The sequence below is a fragment of the Passer domesticus genome, chromosome 6, assembly GCF_036417665.1.
Source record: "Passer domesticus isolate bPasDom1 chromosome 6, bPasDom1.hap1, whole genome shotgun sequence".
Lineage (NCBI taxonomy): Eukaryota > Metazoa > Chordata > Aves > Passeriformes > Passeridae > Passer > Passer domesticus.
The window spans coordinates 44,827,902-44,843,016 of record NC_087479.1 but is presented as its reverse complement, the minus strand read 5'-3'; the positions used below and the strand labels follow the sequence as shown (position 1 = coordinate 44,843,016).

The 15,115-nt window shown below is 39.6% G+C and overlaps 1 protein-coding gene across 8 annotated transcripts in view; it reads right to left on the bottom strand.

Moving 5' to 3' along the window:
* Positions 1 to 15,115, bottom strand: part of LRRC56 (leucine rich repeat containing 56) — a 58,813-nt gene that overhangs the window by 23,780 nt on the left and 19,918 nt on the right. For 5 of the 8 annotated variants that reach the window (XM_064425094.1, XM_064425092.1, XM_064425093.1 and 2 more), the window contains exons 4-5: positions 14,256 to 14,343; positions 7,472 to 7,532 (exon numbers count right to left, since the gene is read on the bottom strand). In XM_064425094.1, the coding sequence (XP_064281164.1) occupies positions 7,472 to 7,532; positions 14,256 to 14,343 (149 nt within the window). Of the gene's footprint in view, positions 1 to 7,471; positions 7,533 to 14,255; positions 14,344 to 15,115 lie in introns of those variants that run through there. The other 3 variants (XM_064425099.1, XM_064425098.1, XM_064425097.1) reach the window with 2 other exon arrangements.

The following is a 15,115-nucleotide window of genomic DNA, read 5'->3' as shown; positions in this document are numbered from 1 at the left end:
ATTGTGAGGCTGATGAAGTTCAAACCAGAGGATGCCACAAATGGTCTTTCAAACACATAATCTTTCATAGAACTTCTGTTACCAAAAGTGTGGGTGGCAGGTTTCATTATCAGACCTTTGTGTTCAGGCTCTTACCCCCACAAGAAGAACACACAGTGCAGCTTATGGCAAAGGGTGAAGAATGTGCATGCATTACACCTGCTGATGAAACCACAACTTCACCTCCTAAAACACAACTGCATTTCAGTATTTATTTCTTGCAGCTATTGATCCAGCCATGGATGCATCTGGGAGATCTGATGCATGCTTTAAAGATCTCATGATAGAAGGATAAAATTCTGCCACACAGCAAATGAGGAACATAGCTAGAGAAAAAGAAGTGTGAATGTATTTTAGGGGAAAAATAGCAACAAGGCCCTTTGTGTGCAGCAATGTGTCTGTAGAAAATAAGAACAACTAAATCAACTCCTCTGTGGAGAATATTCTATAGAAATTAAATAATTACACTGATTGTACACTGAAACTCTATCTATTTATTCATTTTTATTCCTCTCATTTGGCAGTTACAACTGACAAATACAACCATTAGCATAATTTTCCCTCCAACCTGATTCCTTCATTTTTTAAAATCAGCATTTATCTTGCATTCCAAGAAAGTATTTTCCCACTGAACGTAATTACTTTCAATTAAAAAAAAAAATCAAACAAGTTGCGGAGAAGCAATTCCCTTGTAGGAGAGAATCAAAACAACCTACAAACCCATTAAACTGGTGCTGATTATTTTCTTATTTCCACAAAGTCTTTCCACAAAGACAATCTTTTCACAGCTGGATTCTGTTCAGGAAGGAGGCACCCAGCTTAAGCTGTTTTTGTGTTATTGTGCCACAATTAAATTCCTCTAAGGATCCAAACATCTGGGACTCTGCTGTGGGAAACCCAGGGTTGAACCAGTAGGGAAATCCTGTCTGACTGTGTGAGTGTGGGGTGTGCAGGGAGCCAAGAAGGGCACCCCTGGGGTCACTGGAGCTGCTCACTCTGAAGGGACGTCAATGCCAGCAGTGAAAATTTCGGGTGGTGTGAGTGTTTCTGCCAGAGTGGCTCCTGGATGGTCAGACAGGAAAGCTTCCTTAACAGTTCCACTGGCAATGGGCTAATTACTGTTGCTCCCCAGCCCTCTTCTTTGGTATTTCTCACACCATGATTTTTACAATTTTTTTCTCATCATTGGATAAAATTAATATTTAGGTGTAAATTTTCATATGTGAACCCTGACACTGACAACTGAAACAGAGCAGCTGCAAACTGCCTAATAGCCAGGCACATAAGTACTTATTTGCTGGCAGAAATCTGCTAGTTACTACTGACAGTTTTATTTATCATATCCATCCAGAGCATATAAGCAAGAGCATGATACCATTAGGCAAAGCCTTACACACAACTCAATCAGAAGACTGTCTGCCCAGGATAAAATAAGCAAGTGAGATGGAAAATACAGCTAACCCAGGATGCTGTAGAAACAACAGCTAAGCCAGGAGCTGAGCTGTACTTCTTTTTAAGACCTGGTTCAGCTTGATAGGTGCAAGGCATGAGAAAACATCCTGAAAACAAGGCCACTTTTTACCAAATAAACTCAGAGTGGAGTGCCTATTCAGATGGTGGGCAAAGAAGGAGCACAATTATGTAATGGGCTTGTCTTACCTTGCAGGAGTTCACTGGCAGCCTTCCTGCACACATTAGCTATTACTTATTTACTTTGCTTTCTCACTAGCCATGTTCACGATGCACAAAGTGTTGCTGTGATCTGTGCTGATCCTGTGATGGTTTTTATGCCCTGCATTGTATGGCAGTCACAAAATAGAAACATGATAGAGGTGTCCTGGGGGAAGAAACCTGCTGCCATGGAACTGCTCAGATGACAATGGGAGCAGATCCTCTCTGTTCTGTGAGGAGAGAGATGCGCTGCACCCTCCTCACCAACTCTGCCACAGCCAGGAGACTCAAACAAGGGCAGGTCCTGCCTCGTCATCCCCTTCCTTACAGGGACACCCTGCACCTGGCAGTCTGACACAGAAGGCAGGGGAATTTCAGCTGGGGAAGGCTTCAGGAAATGGGGTGCTGATGCTGAGAACCATGGAAAGACACTGCAAGGCTACAGACTTGCTCTGGTGTCCTCTGTGCTTGCTGCAGAATGGAGCCTGAGCTCCATCTGTGCATTTGTACAGAAAAAGTTCAGCTTCCCTTGCTGGGGAATCAGCCTGTCAGATTCCCTGATATCTAAGGTCACAAAGACACATTTTCTTCTTTGGGCACCTGAGCTGGTGAAATTAAACCAGAGGTCTACCCAGGACAGATAAGTGGCCAATGCCATCAGATTTCCCTAGGGCTAAAGGCAGACAGGCTGATTGTGCCTTTCTGAAAATAATCCACTCAACTAAAGGATGCTGTATTTCTGTCCCAAAATCATTACTTGTTATCAATAATATGAATATCCTTAAAACCATCAATGCTAAATGAAACTTGAGGTCACAGCAATTTTGCCCAGGTTTGTAATACTCCCAGGGATCTGCAGGCACTAATACAGAGAAGACTCATTAATACAGAGATTAAGATTCAATTTAAATGCCTTCCTAGCTCCTGGAAAGCACTTGAAGTCTTCAAAGAACATGTTCTTAAGATAGACTTCATCACAATTTTAACTGCTGAAGGACTTTCAGTCCAGCTACACAAAAGAATTAACAGGAACACTTCCCACAGAAACTAGCCTGAATGTGAAAGTAAATGCTTTTCCCATCCTGAAATATGAATACGAAAGTAAACAGTGATGCTCTGGGTGCTGAAACAAGGATATGAAGGGATTCACCCCAGCCAAATTAGAGCAGTGGCTCTCTGACTTCATGGGTAAGAACAGCCTAGAGCAAGAGCACCCTGATTCCCTGCTAGACACAGCAAGAAACTGCTGTAACACAAATACATCATTTATTGACAAACATTTGCACCTGTAATGCAAACTGAACTGATTTTAATGATTTTTTTTAAATGCAAATTGAACTATCCAGAAGATAGATAGTGCCTAGACATACTATCAACAGTACATCAAATTTTGGGGTGATCAGTGTCATGTCTCAGTCTTATACAGTGTAATGTAACTTGATCCAGATCCAGCAAAGCAATTGGAACAATGTTTAATTTTCAGCTTGTGAGCAATGCCACTGAAGGCAAACTTCTTGTGGCTTTAAAAACAGAAGATATTTTATTTCCTTAAACTCTTTCTTGGGTTAAAAGGAGGTTTATTGCTAAGTTAAAACACCTAAAGATCCTGATTGAAGTCTCAAAAAATACTTTTAAACATGACTTTAGAGCCCTTACCCTGAATTAAGAAAGAATTGGTTTGGCTCTGGTTTCTTAAAGTCATAAAATGATCAGTAAAATCTTTACTCAAATCACTTGGCTCATATTTACAGTTATGTTTTTCATAGCCAAGAGGGCTCAAAACATTTCAAAATGTGAATACAGAGACTCCTGTATTGCTAGTCTTGTCTCTGGGAGCTGGTGTTAAAAAAACAAACCAACAACCTAAGGCTCATAAAAGCATAAGAGTTGTTGCTTTTGAATGTACTCTGCACCTTGTTCATTTGAACCTCCTGAGGATTTTACTGACTGAAAGAGACCAGGATTACTTCTCTCTTGTTCTGGGAGATGCTTCTGCAGTAGTGCAAGGCCAGTTAGAGAACAGCAGCAGTGAAATGTTAACTCAATCTGGATGAAGAAAATCTGCTTTCCTTTCCCTATATCCTCCATACTCACTTTTGTCCCCTCACTTGCAGTCTCTGCATTTCATCTCACTTAGAACATGACAGCCTCTCTCTGTCAGAAGCAGTTCCTCGAGAAGCCCTGAGAGGAGATCACTCTCCTGCTGGCTACAATGTGTGGTGCTGAACGGGAGGAAATGAACTTCAGCTGCTGAAACAGCTTCTTCTGGAAACTTATGGGAATCAGGTCCTAAGATTCCCCTGCCTGATTTAAAAGCCCTTTCGTAAAGATACCTATCTAAACATTTTTAAACAGATCTTTTCATTCATCCCTGAATTGAGAATAAAAGCAATCTGATAAAAAAAATACATAGGCTACATGCCAAAGCAGAAGCAGTAATTCATTGGCCTTGGAATATAGTTCTTTTACTGGAAGTATTTAAAAAATGAACACCATGGCCATCGCAAAAAAAACCCAAAAAACCCCCAACCAAACAAAAAAATCCAAACCCAAACCAACAAACAAAAACCAGAACCAAAACAAAAACCCAAAACCAACCAAACAAAAAGCCAAACAAAAGGCAATCAAACAAACAACCCCCCCCCCAAAAACCCCCAAATCAGCATATTTTAGCAGGCACTCTTCAGAATAGGCTTGACTTTTCAACCTCAATTATCATTCATAAATCTTTAATTTCTCAGTTGCTAGCAAATGTGTGAAGGTCACCAAACAAGGACATAATGAAGTTATTGCGATGTACAAAATTAACAACAATATTAACTATTTTCTTTTCACAGTACCCTGGATTTTCCAGAGATGCTCCCTTTAGCAAAGGGCCAGTAGAAAACCAAAACCCAGAAACAGCCAAGAAAGAAATTTCCTTTCAACTGTCGAGATTGATTATCTACAAATAAACTTGGATATATTTTCCTTCTGGATTAAATTAAATAGTTGATAATGGTATCCTTTCAAAGTTTCAAGTATTCAAAGGTCATGCAAGCTTTAGGAGGATTGGGGATGGACCATGAATTTACAAGTAAGGTAGCTCAAACACATACCACATCAAAGGAGTCACAACTTCTTGAGGGACTACCAGGAGAAGCCAATATCCAAACTTGCTGATGTAGCAAGCCTTGCACTCCCATAGAAAACTGTAATACAAGAACACCTTGATTCCTCACGGCCAGAACATGACTCCTTTGATTTCCATTGAACAGTGCATGGCAACGCACACCTCAGCACCCTCACAACTCAAGTTCCTACGTGAGGTTGACAAGAATAAATGCCTTAAAAAAAATCAGTAACTAAAGTCAGTATGATAAACCTTCATTTTGACATCTATCAAACCAATTTTTCTTCCATTTTCAAAATGAAAAAAAAGAAAAAAGTTTTAGTTTCATTTCATCCCAAAATAATTAGGCAATCCTACTCTGCAAGACAAGACAAAGCAAAAATAAAGTGACAAAGCACAGTCTCCCATCTTATTACCCACTCATGCATGCACACTGACAGCCTTTTCTTCATAATGATTCACCAGAATATGCTTTTATAACATAAAATAGAATGAAAATAATGTCTGCTTTTAGCATCCCAAGTATATACAAAACACCCTCTATTTTTTTTTCTGCTTTTCTGTCTCTGCCTTATAAAAAGTAAGTTTTATTTACTTATTTTCAGTAAATAAAACCAATCTTCCAGTTGGATCTTACAAGACATTTCCTGCTATCTGCTGCCCACTTTCAAATTACAACCACAATGATTCTGACCTTATGGTTGGCAAAATCTGTGGGAATTACTTTCAGTAAGAAGGAAGAACAATTTTTTCTGTCATCCTCAATAGCCCCATTTGCAAGGTTTAGTTGAATAAAACAAAATAATCACTTTTTGGACAGAATTCAAATATCAAGAAGATTAATTCAGAAATAAGATTCTGAATTTTGGAGTAAATGGCAGCAGCCTCTGGAATGGGAGCAGCTATGTTACAATAGGCATAGCAGGCATCACCACTGCTGTGGCAGCAATGCTGCTGTAATGGGCATTAAATTGACATGATGCAGACATCGAAAAATGAAGTTCAAGGACAAGGCTGGGCTTGCATGGGATGTGCCCTTAAATGATTTGTGCTCATCAATGACAGATTGTCAAAGAAGGGAATTAATAAAGCAAAGCTACTGCTGTAACTATACAGAGTGAGTTAATCTCTGGGAGAGCCAACAAAAATCTTCTTCCTCCTTTACCTATTCCCTGACATTTGCATTTAACTGCCACACAGAAGGAACAGCTCCTAGGCTGGAGTGCCTGGGAATCATCACAGTATTACACTTGATATCCAAGCCCAAACATATTTACATTAGAGTAAATCAAACCAAAACTCAACTTGAGACCAAGCATTCCCTGCATCAAGGTCCACAAAGAGTGTCAGGTCAAAGAAAACGGTTTGCTAAAACTTTTCATGACCGAAATTAGTCTCAGAATACAGGTGCAAAATCCTGCTAAAACCATGAATCAAGCAGTTTAGTTTTCCTGAACAGCATTCTTATATTCAGTACTAACAGCTAATCAAAAGGTTTTCTGTTGACACATTTTAAGAGAATATGGAGTTTTGATCAAACTAAAACACACTTTTTATATTTTTCTTTTTTAATAGAATATCTCTTAATATTGTCAAAATTTAAATTTTTTCACCCACTTCTTACTCCTCCATTACAATAATGGAGCAATTTCATGCTTATAAAAATTGTTGGTTGCCATTAAAATAATTGCAGCAATGTAGAATCACCACTTTTACATGTTATGGATTAGAAGGCAAGAAAAACAAAATTTAGACTGCAGATACTTCATGTCATCACCAGAACAAGGATAAGTAAAATCAAAGTGTAGCAACTGAAGTTCATTAGATATTTCAGAGAGACCAAGAAGCAGTTATTGCCATTTCTTATGTCAGCACCTGTTCTCTTAAAAATAATTGGCAAACCCACTACTTTTTATCCCATGAGTTTAGTAGATAACCATACAAAGCCAGAGAGCAGTCCTATTTAAAACAGAGCCTTTTACACAGCCTTTTTCTGATATGAACTGTGATTTATACTTTGTATTAATTAGCAAGGGTCATACAGATATCAGCACAGGAGAGAGAAGACGGCTCTGCTCCTCATTGTGATGGTTTTCACTTCTACCTTTCCAACCAACCAACTCCCCCCAGCTGTCTGGGAGAAAATGTGATGTTTTCCTGCAGCTCAGCCAGCCAGGGAGATGCAGGCTTCACAGCAGCTCTCATAAACCTGATTGCATTGACTTCAGTAAAGCCAAAGTGATTTTCATCAGCTGAGGAACTGGTCTGACCTGTACAGAACAGGCTACTGTGCACAGTAAAAGCCCAAAGGCTGAAACACTGAAATCCAAGCACCTAGAGATAAGAGGGGAACTTTCAGCTCCTTTCAAATGTGCAACAAATTTCCACGGACTTCAGCACAGCAGGAACTTCCCTGGTGGAAAACGAGGGCTAATTCATTGGCACCATTTCAGCTACACTGATTTATTCCAGATCAGGCCCCATCCTTAAATTTCTGTGGTAGTGGAGCATATATTCATAACCTAATTTATTATCACAGAATGGAGAAATGGAAGGAATGAAAGCAGCACAAATGAAGATTTTATCACTTAAATAAAATTGAGAGCTGTTGTTCTTTATATTTATTTCACAGAATCATTCATTTCTTACCTCACAGATACAAGCAAGCTATTGTTCAACTTCAGTTCTCTCAGATTAGGCAGATGCACACCTGTGAGAACAGAATAAAGAATCACTTTGCTGATCTGGGATTAGAGTAAAGGAAAATTACGATAATTACAAGTTGAAGCATCTAATTTTACAAGTATTTCTTAGCTGTTTCTGGCAGGCCTGTGCTGGACTTCTAAGAAAATCAGTGAGATTATTTCACTCAAAAACTATTTAATCCTTTGCATTTTTGAAACATATATGTATTGTCTGCACGACTACCCAATTACAATTTTTGAACCCCTCACTGGAAATTCTGATATGGCACCTTGCCGGACAGACAAGAAACTGGCTTCATGTGTGACTGTTTTCTTTGGTCTGATTCCCCATCCTGACTGACTTTTAACTGAGTGATACTCTGCAGAGCTAAGGGATACTTTAGAGTATAGCATTCCATGACCTATTTAATGGCAAGTAGTGATGGACTTACTGGATACACAGCCAAGAAACACTTCTTCAAAATATAACTTTGAATCAAACAGCAAACACATAATGATCCATAGTCACAACACCATCTTTTATAGTTCACAGTTCCCCCAAATGCTACATTTTACAAAGCATTGCTTTCTTATTTTAATTTTCTGGATACAATTGTTTACCATTGTTTACCATTGAATTGTACAAGTTTCATACCTATAAAACCCTCAATATTCCGTTGTTATTACTTTAACTAATGTGCTTTTTTTTTTGTATCCCTGAGAGACATTTGCCTTTTTGATTCACTCTAAAGGTATCTCTGAACCAAAATCATACACCAAATCCCTCCAAGCTATAGAATAATTTAGACATAAGCACCATTTCTTATGGACAGTAGCAAATGTTTACCCATTCCCACCAGCAGCATTTACTCAAGGCTGGTGAGCATCTCCCAGCATAACATGCAACCATGTAGAAGTAATACCAACTTTAGACAAACTGGATCATTGCTGAAACATTAAAATATGTTCTCAGCAAATATTTTTATGAGTTCTCTGAGTAACCACTGTCTGGCAAGGGTGATTTACCAATGTCCAGAAGGACACCAGTTGAGTGCTTTGCAAAGGATAAAAAAAGAAGAAAGGGGAGTGGGATCTCAAAAGCAAACAAAGGAGGTCATGCTGTTCATTCCCCAAAGAGAACAAGAGCATTTATGTCAAAAACATTTTAATAAATCATGTTTTAATAGAAGCATTATCCACATCTCATGTTATTTTGGAGTGATCATAATGCACATATTGATCTTCATGCAGTACTGCAAGTATTTAAGTTCATGTCTTTGCAAAGCACTTTTGAAAATACAAAAAATTCAAAACACACTGTGCAATTTTTTAACCTTGTTTTTCAAGCATTTTCCACAATCCACAAAAATTAAGAACAAATTAGAACACGCAGTCCTCATCCTGCAGGGTATGCTTTCTCATGTCAAACAAGTATATGGCAACAAAATAATTTGGAGTCCTGGCAGAGAAAATATTAGGATCTCTGTTAATTACTAACAGCAGTCATACTAGCTACTGAGCAAAGACTCACTCAGATATAAATCATGGCCTAAGAAATTCCCTCCCTGAAAAAAAATAAAATCTAGACTCTAAAATATTTCTATCCTGTTTCTGACAAGGACTGAGAGATTAAATGTCATCCCCTGGAGTGTTAAAGGCAAAAAGGAGAGGGATGCAGTAGCCTCCCCAATCCCAGCTGAAAACTGAGTGATAGTGCCATGGCTTCAGTCAGAGATGTAAAAGGGTTACCAAGCAAAGGCTGATGCAAAGCACTGCAAAGCAAAGGAGTTTTAAGGGCTAGTGCTAAGCAGAAGATTTGAATGAGGAGTCAAGAGAAATGGAGAGACTTGCTCAAGAAAGAGCTTTTCACTGAATGCATTTAGGCCTGGCTCAGGAAAGAAGCAACCATTAAAGGATCCAAAGAGGCCAAGTGACAGGCTGATAATATAATTTCACATCTGTTTAGTTCATTATTGTAACTTGATCCTCCATTTCAGATTTTTTTTGCACTTTGGTGCAATCTATCCCTGGGAAGTTGTACAGTGTTACACTTTAATGTGTGGTTTACAAGCTTGAAATAGAAGTATACAATGTGTGGTGGTGCAAAATTCTGCCAGCAATATTCTACAAAGTATTCCTGCAAGTCTGCAGGTTCTTCCTTGTAAGTTATATATCAATATGTAATTGTTCTTTGGTGCTAAGAATTCATTGTTTCATTGATTTTGCTGGTTTTTAGAGTCCCAAATACTTATAAATAGATTAGAGGCCAGAAGTTTAAATTAGGAAGAGAAAATTGTAAAATGAAGGTGACAAGATACTTATTCCAGTGTAACAGTGTATTTCTAATTTTCTTAATTTTAACTCTCATGGCATCTTTCCTCAGAGCAAGGACACATGATACTAACATACAAAAATACTCTAAAACACAATAGTATTAATTTCTAATATTAATTTTAGAAGTACACACGGTACAGTTATCCTTCCTTTGTGTAATTTTTATTTTTAAAAACAAGAATGGTCCACAGAAATGCTGATGATTGCAGAGCAAGGCTGAGAATTCAGAATGACCAGCAGCGTTATCTCATCTGTCTATGATTCCCTTTCACTAAGGACTGGTTTTGTTACACGGCTCTGAAATTACTACCCACCAACAATGTACTAGTGTTAAACCATTCTATGCTACCAGTGGAACAAAACTAAATGAAAGGGCAGAAAGAAATCAAAGTGAGGTGAATGAAAGTGATAGACACATACACTCAACAACAAAGCCTGAAGTGCTGCACTTCACAGGCAGGGTGGCAGTGTAGATGTCTTTCCAAGGTGCCTTGGTACAGCTGGTGACATTCAGAAAACTGAGTGGGAGCAAAGAGAATGTGGCCCAAATGCTGGTTTTATGATATTCTACAAATTACAATACTTCAAACACTTGCTTAAAGAATTATGAAGTATTCTTTAGGTAGCATCATATATCTTTGTTTTTCTATTGTTAACAAAAAATCATCATGGCTTGACTTGTGTCTTTTGGAATATGGACTAGAGAAAAACAAATAAAAGAAACTGCTGACATATGCTTGCATTGGCACCAGGCAACCATCGTGCTTTGTTGATCCTACAACACAAAACAGGCATATCAAAACAGGCTGTACTCTTCCAGCAAGAGCAACCTGAGATGCAAATTAAAGAGCCTGTTGAGTTCACTTGAGCTGTGTTTGATCAAGTAAGATACATCACTTTGATGCTATTTCTACACACACTTTTTTTTTGCACATTTCTGAGGTGAACTGGGCAGTACAACTGGAGGTGAGACCACAGCCCTTTCAGGCACACCCAAGGCAGCTGCAGTCGAGCTCCCTGAGATGGGGATCTCACAGAAAACACATCAGTGCAGGTTTCATATAATCACACTGCCCCAGTCCATACTTGTGACTCCTGGAGACCCTGCCCAAGCCCTGCTGTGGGGCTGTCCAAGCCTTGCTCAGCGAGTTTGTCAGCAGCAGCTAAGCCAAGACCATCCTGGGCAGGACCACTGTGCCAGACTCGCTCCTGCAGCCTCTGTGCTGCTCCCTGGCCGTGCAAGCACCTGCTGCTGCCATGCTGGCTGCCAGCACAGGTGTCCCAGCTCTGCACCCAGAGCACCAACAAGCAGGGCAAGAGGAAAGAGGTGATGGCCCTGCATGAGAAACAGCACATGGCTACTCGTGAAGCCTTGGCAGAGCTTTGCCTTGATAAAATGCCTGCAAGGGAAGTGGCAATCTCCAGACACGTAATCAACTTAGTCTGCCACCAGCAGGCAACAATTCAATAAGGACCAGCGAACAGCACTGTGGGTAACTTGATTTGGAGCCATTAAAATTACTTAGAAAGAAGAGGACTATGTAGTGTCTTAAATGACTCTATCCCACCGTTATTTTCAACAGGAATTTCTGTGAGCTTGTCATAAATGCAATTCCATACCTGTCAGCAATCAAAACTGAAGGGATAAGCTACTGAAAAGGAAATAGTCCCTCTGAACATAAACTGAGGTCTACATGCAGCTGAGGAGCACAGAAATCAACTCCAACATATGCAAAGCTGGATATAAGACTTGCCAGGGCATTCAGGGTTTCATCTGTCACTCAGCAAGGTGCACTGAAAACAGCTAGAGAATTCAACAATTACCCCAAGCCCTGCAAAGATTCAGGTTTAAGCTCTGGCACGATGCCTTAATTTTAAGACTGATCACATGAAAATATTTCAATATCAATCTTTCCATGTTTTAGTCCATACCTTGTCCCTAAGAAAAGTAACTCTTCCTCCCCACCATGTCATGCCATTTTGTAGAGGCAGACCTGACAAACTGCACAGGGTTAACGGGATGGTGGTTTAAAGTTTAGACCATCCCAAAATGGAATGGTCTCAAGAAAAATATCAACAAGTTTTAAATCGCTCTGGAAATCTTTAGGCCCTGAGTGTTTGTGTTCACATAGGCTGTGAACTTTGAAATGTTTCTCAAGTGAAAACTGTGGTGTAGATTTGGGATTTGAGTGCTGCAAGGTTCCAGGTGACTCAGAGTTATGTGTAGTCTTGTAGCTTTTAACACTTTCACCTGGCCATTTAAGACCTTGCCTGGCCTATTTTATCTTTACACATAAAACCAGTCAAAACAATATTGTTTACTGAGTGTGGACTGATCATCCAAAAAATCTGCTGATGATAAAGATGCTCTTACCCAACTTCCACAACTAAGGAATACAGTGAGAGCAAGGTGAAGTGGTTCAATATGTGTATAAAGAAAGCTTATTAGCCAGGTTTGAAATTCAAACGAAACACCAAATTACCGAGCAGTCCAGGCTGGAGGGAACAGTTGGAGGTCTCAAGCCCAGCATCCTGTTCAGAGCCAGGCTGTCTGTGAGATCAGGGTGTTCAGGTCTCCACCCACTTGAAAATCTACCAGGATGAAGTCTCCAAACCTCTCTGGATATTCCTGCTGCTTGACTGTCCTAATAGGGGGAAAGCTTTACATCCTGTCACACTAGAATGCTTGTCATTCCAGCTGGTCTGCTTCTTACCCCACTGTTTTCCTCAGGCTATTTCTCCCGACCCCTGTGAACACAGACCAGGTCAGCAGCAGAGTTCCAGGGGCAGGCAGCCAGCAGGGTACAAGCAATGAGCCCAACATCTTCAACAGCAGTCCTGCTTGCAGCATTCACAGTGGAGGTGCAAACTGCTCTGCAAAACCCCTAAACATTTAGGCCCTACTCCATGTGCCTAAACATCATCTGCCATGTGAAAAAAAAAATTGAAAGAAACGGAAGTAAACTTTCTGCCCTAGCCACCTGCTGACATTTGCAAAGAGATTTTCATAGGAAGAAAACTCAGAAATGCACCTTAAAAAAAAAAAAGAACAGAGGGAAATTCAGAATGGTCTTGATGTTCTGTTATTCTCAAAAGCACTGGGGACCTGCAGGTGCTGGTTTTTATGGCCCTCAAGGGCCAACTCTTGGTGTGAACAGTGGGAGATAAACAAGATGGAAATTATTTGCATCATGGACATAGCATTCTGTATTTTGTAAAGGTTGCAAAAGCCTAACCATGGGGGAGAAGGGATTTATTCCAGTAATGGAAAGGAAAGGGAAGTAGAGAGTGATGAAGATTAAACATTTTGCTAGCCTGTCACAGCTAATGGAAAATGGCATAGGAATGGGAGCACCACTTTTGAGCATTATAGAAATAGCATAATGAGATTTCCTTATCAACTGGATTAGTTGAAACATGATTGAATAGATTATGATCTCTGAAAGAAATGGATGGAATTTACCTTAAATTATCAAGTGCCTATGAGAAAGAGACTTATTCATGAAATAAATAGAATAACCAGTACAAAGGGGCTATATATATAAAACAAAAGCCCCCTTCACAGCTCTTGCTCAAACATTCTTGACAAATAGACATCAAAAGACCCATTAAAGCTAGTCAGCTGTTACATTAGTCATTTGCATATGAAAAATTAACTGGTTGCCTGAAAGCACTGGTACACAGTTTTGGGGATGTGGCTACTTGTTAGCACAGACAATAAATATTACCCTGCACTAGTTACTCAGCTTCAATATAGCAGAAGATGGACTTAGGTGTGGTAGGAATCCACATGACAGAAAATGATTGCTGGTGTTGGAAAAAAAAAAGTAAGACTTTATATTCTCAGTATTAACTCTGATACAGAGGGAATTCCTCTAGTACTTCTCACTTCCCTGGTTCAGTGATAATGACATAAAAATGAATGACAAGTGTTAGGACTGCTTGGGGCTCATCAAAATGATATGTCTGCAGGACCTGCTTCCAGCTCATTTTCAGCACAGCTCAGCGAGGCTGGGTGCAAAGACAAGCTCCTGGAAACATAAGCCACCTGATTCCACAGGCAATTCCTCAGTCACAGGGAAATCTCATAGTGGAGAGAAGCTGACCTTTGGCTCCTGTTTCACTAAAGACAAGAGTAAATGCTTGTTTAGGGCCTACCACATGATACAAGAAAAATCTGTACAAACTAATTAGCTTTAGACAGAAGTCATGTCACTCATTGTCAGAGTTTCCAGTCCTATTCAGAGCCTCACAAAGAAGACAGAGATTACAGAGTGTGAGGTATGAGGAAAGCCTGTTTCAAGAGCTCTTGAGAAGGACAGTACTTTTCACTGGTTGTTGGTTAGTGAATCCCCAGTCAAGATACCATAAAGGAAAATTCAAGATGATGAACAGAAAATAAAGTGTTTTCTTACCAAAGTTCCCCAAGCTGATCTCTCTCGTGTCTACTCGCATCTCTAGGGCCTTCACTTGCTGCAGATCATCTACCCCTGCCAAAATTTTCTGTAAAGATAAGCACAAATATATGTGTACTCTTATGCAATAAACCAGATATCACAGCAGCAAAAAGGCATAGAAAGAATTTCAGTTTTTTGTCAACATATATCTCAGGTCAACATGGCTAGATGTGCAATCACATTGAAATGAATGCAGTATTCAAAGATCTTTCTTCCTTGTAGCCCCAAAATACACCAGTCTCCAAAAACTTATAGATTGCTTAAAGAGTCAAGGCTCAGCGTTACATTCAAGCTGCAAGCCAACAACAGACCTACATGCCAGCTAGCTTCATTTAAACAGTATGCCCATGCTTTAAGATTTGCACAAGTCTTGCACTAATCCTCAGCAGACAGAAAATGTTAACTTTAAACATCACCTGTAATTCAACAGGTGCTGGTAGTAAAACTAACAAAACGCACTGTTTACCTTTTAACCAAAACAATAAAAAGAAACATGCTTTTAGCTCAAGCCACTCACTTTTCTGACAGAAGACTACACTAATTAGAAGAATTATTAATTTATTTGAAAGTATCTAGGCAATGCAAATAGAGGCCTTCCAAGGCCTTCATTATTTTTACAAAATTGTAGAAATGGGATGAACCATTGCATTTAAGCAAGGATGTGTGTGTGAATGCAGACTCATTCCTAATCTTTCCTAACATCCTAAAGTCTGTGTTGATACATACATGTACATTTTGCCGTGGCACAGGTAAGCAGGAGGAACAAAACAAGCAGAAGGTATACACAGAGGAGAGAGGGAAGCTCTAAGACTGCCAGT